General features: G+C 35.8%; 2 protein-coding genes across 2 annotated transcripts; both read right to left on the bottom strand.

Annotated features, from left to right (window-relative positions):
* Positions 1-769: 769 nt before the first annotated feature.
* Positions 770-3,432, bottom strand: LOC133854476 (uncharacterized). The gene is made up of 3 exons (XM_062290705.1): positions 2,219-3,432; positions 1,232-1,460; positions 770-1,122 (listed from the first exon to the last, which is right to left on the bottom strand). Exons 1-3 carry the CDS (start codon positions 3,115-3,117, stop codon positions 958-960), a joined length of 1,293 nt encoding a protein of 430 aa, XP_062146689.1. The 5' UTR covers positions 3,118-3,432; the 3' UTR covers positions 770-957.
* An 8,545-nt stretch (positions 3,433-11,977) lies between these two features.
* Positions 11,978-13,826, bottom strand: LOC133854459 (low affinity inorganic phosphate transporter 1-like). Its single transcript, XM_062290683.1, has one exon. The coding sequence runs from the start codon at positions 13,629-13,631 to the stop codon at positions 12,051-12,053; it is 1,581 nt and encodes a 526-aa protein (XP_062146667.1). The 5' UTR covers positions 13,632-13,826; the 3' UTR covers positions 11,978-12,050.
* Between the last annotated feature and the right edge of the window lie 3,636 nt (positions 13,827-17,462).

The following is a 17,462-nucleotide window of genomic DNA, read 5'->3' as shown; positions in this document are numbered from 1 at the left end:
TAAAAGTGTGTTTTTAAATATTAAAATCAAAAAACGTAAGAAAATGTGTTTTCCAATCCTACGTTTTGAAATTGTTATTTTGAAATCGCTTGCCCCAAATAGATCATTAGTTTAATAATAGAGCAGTAGTTTAATGGTACTATGGGGACTATGCAAACCATACTAAGCCAAATCCTTGCTCAATTACAAACATTGTTTAGAGACAACATCTATCGGCCGGGAAATATATATATATATAATAAAAGAGTTCAATATATTAATTTTTAGTGGTAGCTATGTTATTTTAGTGCCAGGATTTGTAGCATCTTCTCATGTTACTCATGTCGACAGCTTGTGCTGCATGCCTGCATAGGCATGGATTGGGGCGTCGTGGGGAGGTTCTTTGTTGTACAGAAAGGGTCAAGCAATCACCAAAATCCGCATCTCTCCGATCGAAGAGCACAAACTGAAAAGGTCTCTCTCTCTCTCTTCTGTGTGCGCTCCTGCGTGGGGTAGTGATGCCAACAATTTCATGCAACTTACTGCAAAGATGGTGGCCCAGTTCCCCTCCCCCCCCCCCTCCATCATAAAATAAAGTCCCCAAAATTTAGATAAGGCTTTCGTGTTGTTGTTATTGTTGTCGTCTTTGATCGTTATGATGATGCTAGACAAGCTGGCATCACACATACGATTCATTATTGCTGCGGAAAACACAATAATGGAGCTTCATGCATGAAGTACCCCACAAGAAATCACTAAGTTGAGGAAGGAAAAAGAAGAGAAGGAATCATTTAATCTTCAAAAGTCATCTTCCATTGATGTACATGGGGTATTTACAAGTTACAGTGTGGTCGAGAAAACCTCAAACATACTCTCTCTCTCAACCTCCGATGAGCTTTTGCTCACTGGGGTGACATCTTCCAAACACTAAAAATTAGTAAAAATGTACACTTTCAAACAAAGCCAGTATCTTATTAGCTAGACATTTGTGTCGCAAAATTTCCCATCTATTCGGTTCTGAACAGCTTTGACAGCAGCAACTCTTGCGGCAGTGGCGGCTCTATTTGCAGCCATGACTGCCTTGTTTACCTGTTCATCCACTCGGGGAAGGTTGATAGCATTCTCTGCCGTTTTTCGAGCAGCCTGCAATTTTACGACATAAGTGGTGAGAATTGAGTTTTTAGTATGATGAACAAGGCTTGATAACCAGGAAGATGACAATGGTGAATGAGATATCAATGTCAAAAAATACCTGAATTACTCGAAGGACTGTGTCAGTTAGTGGGGGTAGAGGGTATTTAAGGGTGCCGGCATCCCATTCTCCACATCTTGTCTCTCCACTTCGAAAGGTATACATACCATAGCCTTGCTTACGGCCTTCATGCCACGACCCCTCGTAGCAGTGACCATTAGCAAAGTGATACACGCCAAATCCATGAATCTTGTCTCCAAAATATTCTCCCGAATATCTATCTCCATTTCTACAACACAATGATATTCAATGTCACAAATTTGGTTCCTCTGTTAAAATAATTTACTTCATCTAGAGCAGGCCTAAAAGTAAAGGGAAAAAAAATACAATGACAACAGCATTGAAGTAAAAAAAAAAAAAATCACCAGAGACCAAGAGGATCAATCCAGGACAGACCAATCAATTCAGCATCAACACAAAATTACAAACAAATCTGGAGGAACCTAAATAAATAAATATAAAGTTTCACTGTCTAACAAGACAGAGCAGTACAATTGAGCTTGCAGTTATCCCATTCCCTAAAATTCAAGAAGTTGAAAAATTCAAAGTTTCCAATCCGTGCAAACTAAGCAAAATAGACCACCAAAGTAGTTGGAACCGCTATAAATCTCAAGAAAACAGAAAATACAAAGTCAATGCCAGACTTACATTTCCACCCGGGTCTATCTTCAAGAACTCAAATTCGAAAAACAGAACCAATCATCACGAAAACAAAATTACCAACACAAACCAAAAAAAGATTCAATCTTTGATGCTTTTACAGAAACCCAAGAAATCAATCACACAATTCAACAATTAAAAAAAAAAAATCCACTGTTCTATTAATCACGAAACAGTTCAAATCTAGTAACGCCCCACAAAGATGACGCTAAAAACACAATCAATCACAAAAACCCAATAATATAAAACACCACTAAAGAAACCCCAATTCAAACCCAAGAGTTTCAAAAATAAAATTCCAGAAAAGAAAAGTCCCCAGGAACTCACCTGAAGTGGTAGAAACCGAGGCCGTGCTTGACTCCACACTTGAACTCCCCAACATAGCAGCTTCCATCGGAGCAGTTCTGCACTCCGACCCCATGGCTCTGCCCATTGCACCACTCCCCTGCATACGAGTCCCCGGTATAGAACCTGTAAACCCCATAGCCATGCCTCAAGCCCTGCCTATACTGCCCCTTGTACCTACTCCCTCTGGCCCAGCTCTCGATCCCATACCCATCGTACCTCCCGTCGATCCAGTCCCCCTCGTACCTTCCATTCACGAAGTAGTTGTACACCCCACTCCCATTACACTTCCCTTTGTGGAACTCCCCCTCGTAGAAATCCCCATTGCTGTAGAACTCCACGCCTTCCCGTATGATCTTGTTGCTTCTTTGTCGAGCTTTTTGCACGCTCGGCTCGCCGATGAACCACTGGACGGGTTTCGAGCTGGTTCTAGAAAGCCCGAGTCGCTTCGCGCTCTCATCCCACGAGTTCTTGAGGACCAGTAAGGCCTGGTGGATCAGACCCTTGTGCTTGGACGCGAAGAACAGCGCCACGGCGAAGAAAATCAGGGCCAAGAGCAGGTTCTCCGAAGTGGGTGTCTCTTCTTTCCTCAGATAGAATAAGCAGAAGAAGAAGAACAGAGAGAAGAGCGTGAAGACACAGAGCGTGGCCATGGCGAGGACAGGGCTGGTGAACCGGGTCGACCCGGTTCTCGGAGTCGACCCAGATTTCTTAGGCTTCTTCATCAACTTCTCTTCCTCCGAGTCTTGTTGGTGGGGGATGATACCGTCTTCTTCGTTAACCGAAGAGAGGCTGTGAATGGACGATCGGATGGTCGGAGACGACCGGAGGAGCGAGGACTGTGTTCTCGTGAGCTTCGCCTGGCTTTTCTGGCCGTCCATCTCGTCCCAGTGGGTCCCTTAGTAGATTCGTCTCTTCAATCCCCGCCGTCTGATCTTCTCTCTTTCTTGGTTTCTTTCTTATCCCCTAGTAGTGGGCCCTCCTGCAGCACAAGATTCTTAACGCCAGAGTTGCTAGATGCCGCCGGCGACATCTCACGGCGGCGCACGATTAGCACCGTCACTCACGGCAGCGCACGTAAGCAGACCGACTCAAAAGCGAGCAATCGCAGAGAAAAATGATAGAACCTTGAGAGGACAGAGTCTCAGATAGAGAGAGAGAGAGAGAGAGAGAGTGTGAGTGAATCTGAGAGGCTTGGACCAGGTTAAGTCACATTTATAATCGTGTAATATGAAGAGGGAGTGAGGTTCAATATGGACCGCGTGATGGGGATCACAAGGGTTCGAATTTCGTTTGCGTTTAGAGCCGTTGGATTCGAGAGGTCCCGGTCTTGATTTGGTCGCCGGATCTAGATTCCAACACTTTTCGCTTTACTGTGGCAGGCCGGCACGTGCCGTTCCAGTCCCCAAATGAGTACTGCCTGTTGCTAATCCTTATAATGAAAAATTTACCTCAGGGGATGATCACCGTTGATGACGAGGTCTTTTTGTTTTGACGGTTAGGATTGATTGGGATTTGAATGGACGTAAAGGGTGGCATCATGGTGCGTGTTTTTCAAAGGATCAGTCCCCCCAATCTGACTTTCGAGGAAGGTTGCTATTTATTATACGGTAAAGACTGCAATTACTTGTTCAAAAACGGCACATAATAATATTTAGGTGGAGAGAGAGAGAGAGAGAGAAGAAGAGTATGGTAATTTTTGTAAATGTGAAAGTAGGCCCAACCAGCTTTTTATGTTGGAAAATGGAAATTTCCCAATCCCGTACTGCTTTGCTTGTTGATAAAGGAACTGAACTTACTTTATAGTTTATAGCATACCCAATCGGACAACCATCCTCTACATTGATAACCATATATTTTATGCTCAATATTTTTATTTTTATTTTTTAATTGTTGGTTTATTTAATGGTGTTTATAATTTTATATTATTTTAAATTTTTAAAAGGTGCATTAATATTAATTTGATATGCAATAAATACAATTTATGACCATAAAATAGATCATTTTCATTTCAAACAGAAGATCTTATTCCTACCCAATCTAAAAAAAGATAAGAAATGTAACTCTAATCTTATTTTTTTACCAAGATAAGAAAGTGAATAGATAAAGTGGAGTTTAATTTAAGAAATTCACCTTGACATATGGGCATTTCCATTTTCATAAGAGAAATGATGTTTTTTAAATCTCTTCTCTATATATGTATTTTAAAAAAAATTAGTCATTTCGTATGTAAGACATGGGTATTACTCTTCCGATTGACATGACATTGTGATTTGGCTATGATCCAATTACTAATTGACAGTGTCGTATCAAAAAAGTGTGCTAAAAATGTTGTATAAAATATTTTTATTTTTTGAAGGAAGGAAATATTTAAAGCTTTAAGATTGACCTTTAACACTATCAATTAGCTATGATCCAATTACTAAATAAGGTGCAAGGGGCACCTTTATGTGAGAGGGCACCTAGGTTTTATTTTTTTCGGGCGAAGGTTTAGGCCATTCGAACGTCACCTGCTCGAACTACTCAAACACTTGTTTAAATCCTATGAGCGATTTAACTATACAATAAACAGTCTAATTAATGGACAAATAGGAGAAATTTATTTATTTGAAGAGGTCAAAGCACAAAGGAGAGCAATAGGAATGAAGCGTAATATTTGGGCCGAATATATATATATATATATATATAAAACCAAAATGGGGGATCAGAATCCCTTTATCCAAATGGAAAGTCTTTTTCCTAAAGGAGTTAAAAGCCTTGGACAGAATTAATCCACTGTATCCGATAGTTGTCAATTGTTGGTCACTCCAGCCAATCGCAATTGATAGCCGATGGCCATGGGATTGATTATTGGGTACTCCCAAGTGGTTGCACGACCACCTTACACTAATTTGCTGTAACCTACGGGTGATGATTATGGGATGGGAAAGCAAACCTTTTTTGTTAGATTTTTTTGTACGATATTTCAAAGATATTGTGAATATAATGTCAATTTCACAACATGGACGGCTTGTAGCCTTGTATACAACTTTAGGAAAAAGAAAAAAAGAAGGGGGTTATTTGTAATAATTAGTGAGCCTAAAAAAATTTGAGAGAACTTCATTTAAAGGTAATGAACTTCAAAACGTCTCAAATTAGGATATCTAATTTTCAAAACACTCAATAACAGGTACTCCGTTAGGATTTACTGTTAAATCTTGTCAAAATTTTTAAAATACCCTTAATTTTTTTTAGAAAAAAAAATGATAAAATTTTTAGGTGTTGGTCATAATTTAACGGAATTTACAAAAATATCTATGCTTGAATCTTTAAAAATTTTTATAAAAAATAAACACATGAATATTTTGAAAATTTTAGCATGATTTAACGGCAAATCCTAACGAAGTACTTGTTATTGAGATGTTTTAAAAATTGGATACCCTAATTTTAGACGTTTTAAAGTTCAGTACCCTTAAATCAAATAGGCCAATAGTTTGGTACCCTTACGTAAAGTGATCCTTTTTTAATTAGTTTTTTCTATTTTTCGTTTTTTGGGTCTATCAAAAATCCTTAAACCTATAGACTACAAAATGATAAAAAAGAAAAAAAAAAATACAAGAATAATATTTTCTGTTAATACTAACAAAAAAAAAATCTGTTAACAAACCAATGATCTTCTTAGGTGCATTAATGAATGTTTTTCTTTTCTTGAAGTGTACCTTTGTGAGAGATGATTGTTTTCAGCACCTGCTGGCTCCCACGTTGTGCATTAATTTCACATAATAGATTAATGTTTTTTTTTTTTGAAAGAAACATAATAGATTAATGTTAAGCAAATGACCTGGCGCTCCGAAGCCGAGAGTTTAGTGCGGTATATTTTCTTTTCTAAATCATCTTCGAAAGAATTAGCCAATATGTGTTTTAGATTATATAAAAATAAACTACTAAATGTGTGTTCTATAAGATATCTTACTTTAGAGATTATTAACGCATGATTATATAATATGTCGTGATATGGTGTCACTATTGTACGTCTTTCTTCCTTTCTTTCTTTTTCTTTTCATTTTTTTTTTTTTAAAAAAAAAAAAAATTACAGATTTCATTACTAAATCAAGAAGGAACATCTAACTCAACAAGTACAATCCAACAAAAAAAAAAAATGCATTTTCTTGACTTTTTTTTTAGACAGTTTTGAAAACCGTCTAGAATTATAGTTTTACAGACGGTTTTTAATTTTCAGACGGTTTTATTAAAACCATCTGTATATTTTAATTTCCAAACGATTTTGTTGTAACGATCTGTAAATTAATATTCAGATGAATTTAGAGACAGTTTTTTTTTTTTTTAAATTGTCTGTAACATTTTTTCTTTTCTTCTGTTTTCTTTTCTTCTTCTTCTTCTTCTTCTTCTTCTTTTTTTTTTTTTTTTTTTTTTTTTTCAGTTTTCTTTCTTTTTAAAATAAAACCATCATTCTTCTTCCTCTATCCGAAAAAAAAAAAAAACCATCTCTCCCTTAGAGCCCTCTCTCTCTCATTCTTCTTCCTCTCTCCGGCCGGCGATTGAAGACGGGCGACTGGATCTGAATGATCGGCGGGAACAGGATCTAGCGACTAGGTTTTCAGCCGAATATGTCAAACCTACACTAGTGTACGTGCGTGGGTTTGATAGATCCGGCCGAAACCCACGCTCAGCTGGATCTGTGGCCGAAATACAGAGAGAGATTTGGCCAGAATACGTGGATTTCCGGCCAGTTCTCTCTTCCTCTCTCTTTCTCTCCACCTTCCAGCCTCCTCGTCACCACTCTCTTCCAAACTACCGGACGAATCTTTGTTTTTTTTTTTTTTTGTGGGGGGTTTGGAGTTAATGTTTGATGGGTAGTGCGAGAGCATGGGTGCGGTGGAGAAGAAGCTGATGGAGATGGAGATCACATACGTGCGGGCGATGGTGGAGGGAGGCGTGATCCACGTTGATCAAATATTCTTTCACAATCATGATGGATTCATGGTGAAGATATGCGACTGTGACAACCTTTCGGTGGTCCCTTTAGTCGGCGAGATGGCTATGAAAGAAAAGGCAACGAAGCTTTGATCGCTGGACAAAAATAATAATAATTATTATTATATTAAAAAATAATAATTATTATAATTAAAAAAAAATTTGGACGGTTTTTCCCAAACCGTCTGAAATTGCAAATTGTTTGGTCCACATTTTCCTGGACAGTTTGAAACCGTCCAGAAAAAATTGTCTGAACATTTTTCTAGACAATTTTTTGCAATTTCTGGAAGGTTTGAAACCGTCCATAATTCTTGAAATTTTTGTAGTGAATATCGCAAATAAAAACAGAAAAAGCCTTCATCCACACTTCTCTCGTATTGCGGTGGGTTACAAGGACCCTCTCCACTAGCACGAGAGAGATTGGGTTGCGGGGGGTGGGGGAGTCCCCTGTAACCCATCTTCTGCCATGCTGAAGAGGGTCACAAGGGACCCAACGCGGGAGACAATTACCTCAATGGGGTGATGGTCCCTACGAGAGCCACCTCTGTGGGAGTGAAGTGTTAAAGTATTTTCAAAATTAATATATATATAATATTATTTTGTGTCTTGTGAATGTTTTAAAATGAAGGTGTTAAAGAGCATTAAATAAAGATAGTCCTACATGAAAAAAGTGAAAGTGTAGTTGGCATTTATAAGGCCCTACACACTTTAAGCATTTAAAGTAATGCTTGGGTGTATACTCGTACGTGTATACTCTAGTACGGTGCGAGGCACTGAACGCACACGCGCGTGTGGCAGTGGGCTGTAGGGCGCTCGGAGCGATCTAATCATGACCTTTCAATTTTTGATGGTCATGATTAATCGATCTGGTGGTTTGATTTAAACTATAGGATGCTTCCTAGGTAAATCCAGTGGTTGAATTTACTAGACCATCACTAAAATAAACTATAAGGTCAAATCACATTTGATCTAACGGTTGAGATTAATTAATAATAATCTAATGGTTATTATTAAATAATAATTGACAGTTATTTGATCTGATGGTCAAAATTAAGTGTTTATTAGCAGTTTATGATGGTTTTGGATTAATAGTTATCAATATAATACAGAAGTAACTGTTATCTAGTTATCATTAATAAAAAGAGATCTTCAGTACTTTTTCTGATACCTTCTGTATTTAAAATTACAATTATTTGTCTATGTCTATCTGAAAGCGTTCAGGTTTAATTTTCAGTTGTGCAAAACGTAATTAAACAAATAAAGGATTATGGGCTCCATTGTATCATAGAGAAATATTTGTTGTAATCCTTTGCATATCTTTTTAGTATGGACAAATAATTTTTCAAGGAAAGCGACGTAACGCCCCTTATGAGCATTTCAGTTTTCTACTTCCGTTTATTTTTTCTAACATGGAGGTCCTCCATAAATCACCTTGATCTACAATGATGGAGTTGGGTCGGAGAACCCCATCACCATATGTGGAGGAGATTTTTATCCATTCACCTTTTTAAAAAAAAATAAAAAAATAAAAAATTAACTTTTAATTTTTAATTTGAAGTAATATGCTAATATGACACAAATGTACGTATATATGATAACTTTTTTATACGTGACTTTGCACGAGTGGTAAAAATTCTTTTGGTTTTTTATTTTTTTTTATTTTTTATTTTTTTTTATTTTTTAATTATTGTTTTATTTTATGGTAGATAAACGGCCGGATTGGAACTGTAAGGCTATAGGGTGGGTGTAGATCTATGTCCCTCGATTTTATTTCATTTTGATAAAGATAAAAATTAATCACGTAGACTAAATTTATTATATATTTTGAAAACTCAAAGAGCCTTTTGATAAAATGATAAACCACATAGTTTTTTTTTTTTTTTTTTTTTTTTTTTTGATGAATCAAGAAATTTATAAGTTCTCAATCAACTATACTCACTAGTAAACACTAGCCCAAAAACCTCAAACAGATGACACTATCTAAAATGACCTATATAGTCATTACTATAGGAAAACAACAAACCTATACCAACAACTTTTGTAAATTTCAACTAATTACAAGTTCTATACATTTATGTAGTTTCTTAAAAGATTTCTTAACAAGGATTCGAGTACGAACTTCACATGTAATCTGTTTAACCATAGCCTCCTCAGTTCTCAAATTGCTGTTGACATTTCATTTTTGCCAAAGATGATAAATGCATGCACCTAAACAAAGTTTACCAAGACTAGCTTGTAAACCTTTCCCCCGGAGTGTAGCAATGCTCAAAGTCATAACCTTCTCTCATTAAGACAGAATGTCAGTGAAGAGGCACGCAGACATCAATGTCCTCCACATCTTCAAACTAAATCTGCACTGAAAAAAAAAGATGCTCCTGACTTTCATGACAAGCATGACAAAACAAACAAAGTAAGTAGCTGCACAAGAATAAGCACCATTGGGACTTGGGAGAATGCCAAATAGCCAAATTTGCACCTTCAATAAGAATCTCAGGCAGCTTACATTGAATTTTCACAATAGAATTAGACCGAGCAAATGGCCAGTATCAATCCCCATCATTAATGATCTTAGACACCTTAGCATCAAGGGGAATACCTGAGTCATGCACTGCACGAGAGCCAAAACAATCCAACAGATAGCCGGTAGGATATCACTTATCATGCCTAAAGAAAATCTGAGACCCACTCCCTACTTTGAAGCTCAAAAATTGTTTAGCAATATTTCAAAGTTTCAGCAACTTCTTCCAACACCACGAGCAATAATTGGGGATAGATATTTATTTAACCCTTAGACACCTTAGTTCAAATAAATATTTATTTAACCCTAATATTATATTAAACATTTATGAGATTTTAACAAGAAAATATTGAAGTAAATAAATTCTCTATCCACGTACTGGAATGCTCCAAATAAAATGGATTAATGTCTTTGGGAGGATCGAGATCATACTTGCAGATGCCAATCGGCAATCGTGTAATCTTCTTGTTATGCATTAAAGTTCGTTTATCGAAAGTTTAATTCAACTTATCTCTCATTTTCATTTTTTTCCTCCTAATTAATTCATTTTGTTATATTTTTGTTTTCCTTTAATGTTTATTGTTTTTTACGATATCTTTGTGGATTCAAATGCCATCTTTATGGATACATAGATAAAAAAGTACATTCCTGATTGAATTTAAACTCTTCTTATTAGATTACTACCATTTCAAATTTCTCTACCATATAAAATACATTAGTAACTAGAAAATCACATCTCATGAGACTCTTATCATACGTACTACTCCAATCCAAATTCAAAATTCTAAAATTGAAATGATACGGTTATTAAAAAAAAAAAAAAAAAAAAAAAAGGTCTCCAACTCCCGTCTAACTCTAACAAATTTTTTTATTTTTTTATTTTTTTTTAAAAAAAACAATAATTAAAAATGTATATATGACATACATACATCTAGAAAAACAAATTCAATGATTAATTTAAAAAAACATGGACGATAGTTGGACAGAAGTCGGAGAAGAAGCAAGTCTCTATCAAAAACAAGAAAAAAAAAAAAAGAAGAAGAAAAAGTACAAGAGAAATGCGACCTTTTCAATTCTCTTCAACTCAAACAATTTTTTAAAATCAACTATTGGTAAGAAAACAGATTTAATGGCTGGTTTAAAGAAAGGTTGGATGAGACTTGATATGAGTTGGAGAAATAGCATATGCCAAAGTGAAAATATAATTATTTTTCTTAAAATACTTTTGATTTTGTATTCTATTACGTCATAAACTAAAACATTATGTTATATATATATAATGCTATGGACCATTTTTATATAATTTTTTAGTCTCTCAAAGTTTGTGACTTTTAAAATTACCATTAGATTTGGATTGATCACTATTGAATTTTGATTCAATAGTTATTTTAAAATCCATATTAACTTTGGAAGGATAAAACGAGAATAAAAAGATGGTTTCTAACATTCACAGTTTCACATAGCACATTTAATTCTAACACTAATAATGTTTAAAAATAAAAATTAGCTCTGCAAAAAGGAAAACTAAAGGTACAATTAATTAGATTATTAATCTCCATCTCATCATCATCATGTCTAAAAGGAAATCTAAGATTTAATAGGAGATCGATCACTGCGGCCGGTTTGCATGATCCTCATATATCTAGGATCCTCAAAAAGAATTTCTAAGAGATAGCTGGAGGAACCTGAGTAATTCTAAACGTCATACCCATGTCCCTCTTGTGTCCATCTAAAAATGAGGTGGCTTTTAAAATCACCATATGATCAAAATTCAATTTTGATCAATCACAAGCTCAATGGTGATTTTAAAAGCCACCTCATTTTTAGAGGGACACAAGAGGGACATGGGTATGACGTGTAGCATTACTCGGAGGAACCTGCATGCAGACAATTAATTTATATCCCCATCATTCTTTTTGTGGTTTATTAAGGCGTAATGAGAAAGGGGTACTTATCCCTGGTGACTTATCAAGAAGAGGTTGAACAACCACTAATTAAGGGGCCAACAAAAAAGTGTGAAGCAAAGGGGATGATCGAGGAATTAATTCATGGATAATATATATATATCACAAACGTACACATCCTTAAAGAAGACCTCAAAATAATTATAAGAAAGATTAGAATTGAAACACATTCCTTAAACAAGAAGCTGATCTAAATTAATAATGTTAATCAGTAGAAATTTTAGAACCGCCAAAAGCAAAAAAGGTAGAAACAATTAAATGAACAAAAAAGTAGATGAACTCAAATTCTACAATAACCCTAATTAAGCAGTTTAATTAAATACTACTGAATTGCTCTTCATCATGACCTTGATCTTAATTAACATTCTTCTTCTTCACCTTCCCTTGACATCTCCTCCAGCGATTTCCCCTTTGACTCCGGTACCAAACACGTGAAGAATAGCCCTAACACACTAATCACGCCAAGCACAAGGAGAGAATTTCTCATACCAATTCCGGGAGGGTACCCGGCATCGGTCTTTGATTTGTCTTGGCTTTGTGATGCATACAAGAACCCGAAAGCTCCCACTATTGCACCGGCTTTTCCCGAAGCTGCAGAAATACCATGGCAAGTTGATCGAAGCCTTGCCGGGAATATCTCCGCCGGAACGATGAATGTAGTGCTATTAGGCCCGAAATTGGCGAAAAAGAAGGTTAAGGCGTACATGGCCACAAAGCCAATGTGGTTCGCTTTTTGTGTCCAGTGGTGGTAGGGAATTGCAAGGGCAAACATGAAAATGGACATAAAGAAAAACCCAATCATCTGAATGGCAAACCTTCCAATATAGTCGATGAGAAGGACGGTTACCCAGTAGCCGGGAACTGTGCCGCAGAGAGCAATCAGCGTTTGAGCCCTTGCAATCTTGTAAAGCTCGTCAAGGGCGCTCATGGTTTTTGCCGGAGGGATCCAGCCAACGGCACTGAATATGTCCTTTTGGAACAGATTCTGGCTATAATAAGCAATGTCCAGCAGGAACCAAGTTGTTGTCGTCCCCAGTAAATGCAGCCCATGCCGGCGGGCAAATTCTCGAGTGAATAACCCGAAAGAATTTGATCTATTTTTAACCGCTACCACCTCATCTTTCGCCTCCTTGACTTGTTGAATTTCAATGTTCAAAACCTTTGACATGTCCTGGCAAGCTTTCTTTTCATTCTTGGCAACGAGCGCAGTGTAACGAGGGGTCTCCGGCATCTTCATGCGCCAATAATAAGTCAAAGCCGCAGGCACTGCTCCGAACATGAGAATGATCCGCCAAACATAGTCCGCCTGAGGGACAGTTGAACCGGTTGGATCTACAGAGTAAGCCGGTGCATGAAACAGAGTCCGAAAGATGGCGGAGACTACTATAGCCACCATGCCGCCACAAAGAATTCCAAACCCTTGCATGGCGAAAACTGCAGCAATAAAAGCTCCACGTGTCTTCTTGTTGGAGTACTCCGCCATGATCGTCGCGGAGAGCGGGTAATCTCCGCCGATGCCGAAGCCGAGCCAAAACCTGAAAAAGCAGAGAGTGGCCATCACTGAGTTTGGCGAGCTCCCAAAGGAGAGGCCGGAAGCAATGGAGCACATGACCATAAGCATGAGCGTTATGCCAAAGACGCGTTTCCTTCCCAACTTGTCGCCAAGCCACCCGAAGAAGAGCTGCCCAATTAGGGTCCCACAGAAGGCGACCCCATTGACTGCGGCGGCGACATTCGGCGGCAGGCTGCCGGGTTTCGACGACCCTTCGACATGGTAATATATGCGGCCGAGGAGCTTGGTGACGAGGGAAATGCAGAAGAGATCGTAGGAATCGGTGAAGAACCCCATCCCGGCGATCACCACTGCGGTGAAGTGGTATAGCTGCGTTTTGGCTTGGTCGAGCACGTTGAGGACCTCAAGTTGGTCCCTGCCGGCCATGGCGGTTTCTTGGACTTTCGCTTGCAAGTTCTTTCGCTTCTCGAAACTAATCGTCTGATCAGAATTTCGTCTGTGAGTAATATTATGAAGAGAGGCGCTCCCAGGTGGGGCTTCTTTTATAGGACTTTATATAGTGCGACTCTCTAATCCGACTGGGACTCCTTCCTACTTCCATCTGGACATTCTGTTGCGATAATCTCTGAAATTATACGAATAATATGAGATACTCTCTATTTGGGATTCCTTTCTCCTCCTCTTATTCTTTTTGCTGACGTGGCATCTCTAATTGTTTAATATATATATATAATAATAATAATAAAATAAATAGAGCTTAATTAGATTTATCTAGATTAATTATGAGACTTTTGGCCTAATTCTACCGGGACTACTTGTATATAGCCACATTGACCATTCAAAAAAAAAAAAAAAATGAACATCCTCTAATCATATGCTATACTTGATAACAAATTGTAAGAAGTTTATAGTTTTAGCATTTTTTATGAAAGGATATTGGGTGCAATAGATTGAAGAAATTAAGATGATATAAGAACAACTCTTTTATAAGTTATTGACGCATATGGATCATATGAGATTGTAAGCCGAATCAATTAATATCTCGTGACTCTCGTTTGACACGTCACATAATAACTGTAGATGCCACATAACATAATTATCTTATAATTATAAATACACCATAAATAAATAAATAAAAGGGTACAAATTACAAATTGAGAAATGATCCCTACACTCATTTCTCACAACAGCCTCACAACAAGCCGGCGTGGCTGGTAATATTTTATTATGTTTTTACAAAAAGAAAAGAAAAGAAAACAAAAAAAAAAAAAAATATTACCAGCCAAATCAACTTGTTGTGAGGCTGTTGCGAGAAATGAATGTAGGGATCATTTCTCTTACAAATTATATTTGTATTTAACAGAACTGTGCCACATGGCACGTATAGTGAGTATATGAAGAGTCAAATAAGAGCTACTTGACATTAATTGATTGATTTGACGTGACATACCGTTAATTAATTGAACGATAAGCTAATAGAATGACTTATTTGAAATCAGAGAAAACTATGAGGACCGACTTAACTGTTAAAATTAAAAACCTAATGGCTAAATTGAAATCACATGAAAGCTTAAAAGATTAAATTTAATTGATTTTTATTGCGGGTTAATTAAAATTGTGAAAGTGACATTTTTGGGTACGTAACTTGTGTAGATTCAAATAATATAGGATATGAAAAATGGAAAGTAATATATGGGTACCCTTTATTCCCAACGAAAGGTCACCAATGTGGTGCTTTTAAAATACTTAAGAGCCAAACACTTGATTGAAAGGAAAATGTTAGATTTACAACATCAATATAACAACTGTACAACAATCCCTCACATGAGGGTGGGTCCCACATACTGGGGCCCACCCTCATGTGAGGGGTTGTTGTGCAGTTGTTGTATTGGTGTTGTACAAGAATCAAATCCCTGATTGAAAAGGTTCACGAGAGGCTTTTTGAGATGCAGAGATGGCGGATCGGAGGGACTACAACTACAAGACTGACAGAAAAGAAGGATTTGTAGAAGAAATCGAGAAATGCAAGCAGTTTCTAATCATGGCCGGAGAAGCTGTGAATCTGAGAAGATGAGCTTCGAGAGTGAAGGTTTGAATTCTAAAACAAAAACAAATATAATTGAATTAGAAAATTCATTCCAAGTAAAATTAAGTTGTAAAATTAGATCTTATTTTCTCTGACCTTGCAAGTGTTTGATCCAAGTTTGCTTCCCGGCCAGAAAATGTTCCAGTCGAATATGGTGGATTTATGAGAGAGAACGATCGATGATGACTGAACTCCGGCAGAGAAGGCTTCGGAGCTTATCGTCGATCAGAAGAAATTCAGCTGCGTTCGTTTATCGAGTTTAATTCCAGTCACTGAGGTACTTATAATAATTAATTACTCTTAAAATAATATATGACTAATAAATTCAAGGCAAGCTTCTAACAATCCTTTTGATAGTTTTTTTTTTTTTTTTTTTTTAAGTTTCGGGTTTTAGGATGTGTTTAGGTTGGGGTGACAATGGTGTGGGATTTTATTATGATTTCTAGCTACTAACTCGGCAAATCATGAGCTTTTACAATGTGTGCATGATTTCCAAAGAAAATTCACATTAATTTACCTGCTAAGCTCTCCCAATATATATATATATATATATATATATATATATATATATATATATATATAGACACATACACATGCATACATGCTAAAGATGATGTGTTGTTGATCATTAAAATTTGAAGTGTGGATACCTTACTCAAAAAATGTTCAATTGTACGTGTATCATTATATATATATATATATATCACAAATATTATAACAAACAAAAAAAAATTCAATCGGATCCATTCGTAAAAGAGTAGATCTCACTTTGTTGATGTAACACAGTAACACTATCAATTAGCCCTTGAATGTTTTTTTAAATGACTCATATAAGTAATGTTTGATAGTGCCATGTCAACAAAATGAAATAAAAAATGGATAAATGTGTGATTTTTAGCAATTTTCTTTCTGTTTTCATTTTACACCTTTCTTTCTTTTACTATTTTTTCTATAGCAATATTATTATTCCTATTTTTTACTATTCATTTCCCAAAATGTCTTTTTAAAAAAATATAATTAAATTATAATAAAAAATACCTGCACATAGGGCGAATTAGGGTTATACAGCAGTTGCGGTTAGTGGTTATAGGCAATAACCGCTAACTTCAATCGCCTAAGGAGGTTATTAAATTTTAACAATCGCAACCGTTTCGCTTAGGCGGTTAATGGTTATTAAAACTTATAACCAGCGGTTAATAACTGTTTTTTATATGTGGACTTTTGGAGTTCTGGGCCATTTTTTGGGCTTTTTTATTAAAAAAAAAATAGTTTTTATTTTATTTTTTAAATAAGAGCTTATCAAATAAGTAATCAAAAGAATTCATGTCATATCCATTGACAAAGGTATTGTAATCCTCCATTCCTTGTAAAATTAAACAATATATACCAATAAAAGTGTAAAGAATTATATATCTATATATATAAATGAACTTGAAAAAAGAAAACGGTATAAGTTGCATAACAAGCTTACCAATTCAAATACTCATTTGGCCGATAAGATTTCCATCAAACCCCATTAATTTTTTACCTTAAAGATGAACTGTAGAACCTTGGAGAAAATTGAATAAAGCACCAAAATCTTAGATTTAAAGGCTCATAGGTTCTAAGGTAGTGATTTGAACTTTTTACAGATTTTAAGGTATTGATAATAAATTGTGATCCCAAGTGTAATCTTTGATTGGAATCAAAGAGAACAACAATTTTAGAGCAGATGAAAGATTTTTTATTTTTTTTTATTAATAAAATTAAGGAAAAAGTGTATATACTCTCTTTAAACTACCATTCAATCGTTAATGTGGCCTCAAAACTACCAATTGTGTCAGTCTCTTCATAAACTACCAAACAATGTCAATGTCCCCCCAAAGATAAAAATACCCTTTCATGAAATTATAAAAATTCTTAAAATTATATAAAACAAAACAAATTAAAATAAAATATAAAATTAAAATTTTAAAAGCTAAAAAAAACCAAGGTTTTTCTTCTTTTTTTTTTTTTTTTTTTTTGTTTTGTTTTTTAGATTTCTTTTTATATAATTTTCAGTTTGGACCATCTCGTTGGATTTTCATTTTCCTCTTTTTTTTTTTTTAAAAAAAAAAAATTTAAGTTTTTTTTTTTTTTTTTTTCAATCTTAAAAAAAAAAAAATCGGTTTTATTAATTTTTTTTTTTTTTT

This window comes from Alnus glutinosa, chromosome 1 (genome assembly GCF_958979055.1).
Source record: "Alnus glutinosa chromosome 1, dhAlnGlut1.1, whole genome shotgun sequence".
In the NCBI taxonomy this organism is placed as follows: domain Eukaryota; kingdom Viridiplantae; phylum Streptophyta; class Magnoliopsida; order Fagales; family Betulaceae; genus Alnus; species Alnus glutinosa.
The sequence above is the reverse complement of the archived record's forward strand: the minus strand, read 5'-3'. Positions and strand labels throughout refer to the sequence as shown.

What these genes read in the sequence shown, in the direction of transcription:
- LOC133854476 (XM_062290705.1), bottom strand. Translation starts at nt 3,117, where the DNA reads ATGGACGGCCAGAAAAGCCAGGCGAAGCTCACGAGAACACAGTCCTCG. An exon ending in CTCGGTTTCTACCACTTCAG is followed by an intron (nt 1,461 to 2,218) that starts GTGAGTTCCTGG and finishes ATTGTGTTGTAG; the next exon opens with AAATGGAGATAGATATTCGG. An exon ending in CAGTCCTTCGAGTAATTCAG is followed by an intron (nt 1,123 to 1,231) that starts GTATTTTTTGAC and finishes GTAAAATTGCAG; the next exon opens with GCTGCTCGAAAAACGGCAGA.
- LOC133854459 (XM_062290683.1), bottom strand. Translation starts at nt 13,631, where the DNA reads ATGGCCGGCAGGGACCAACTTGAGGTCCTCAACGTGCTCGACCAAGCC.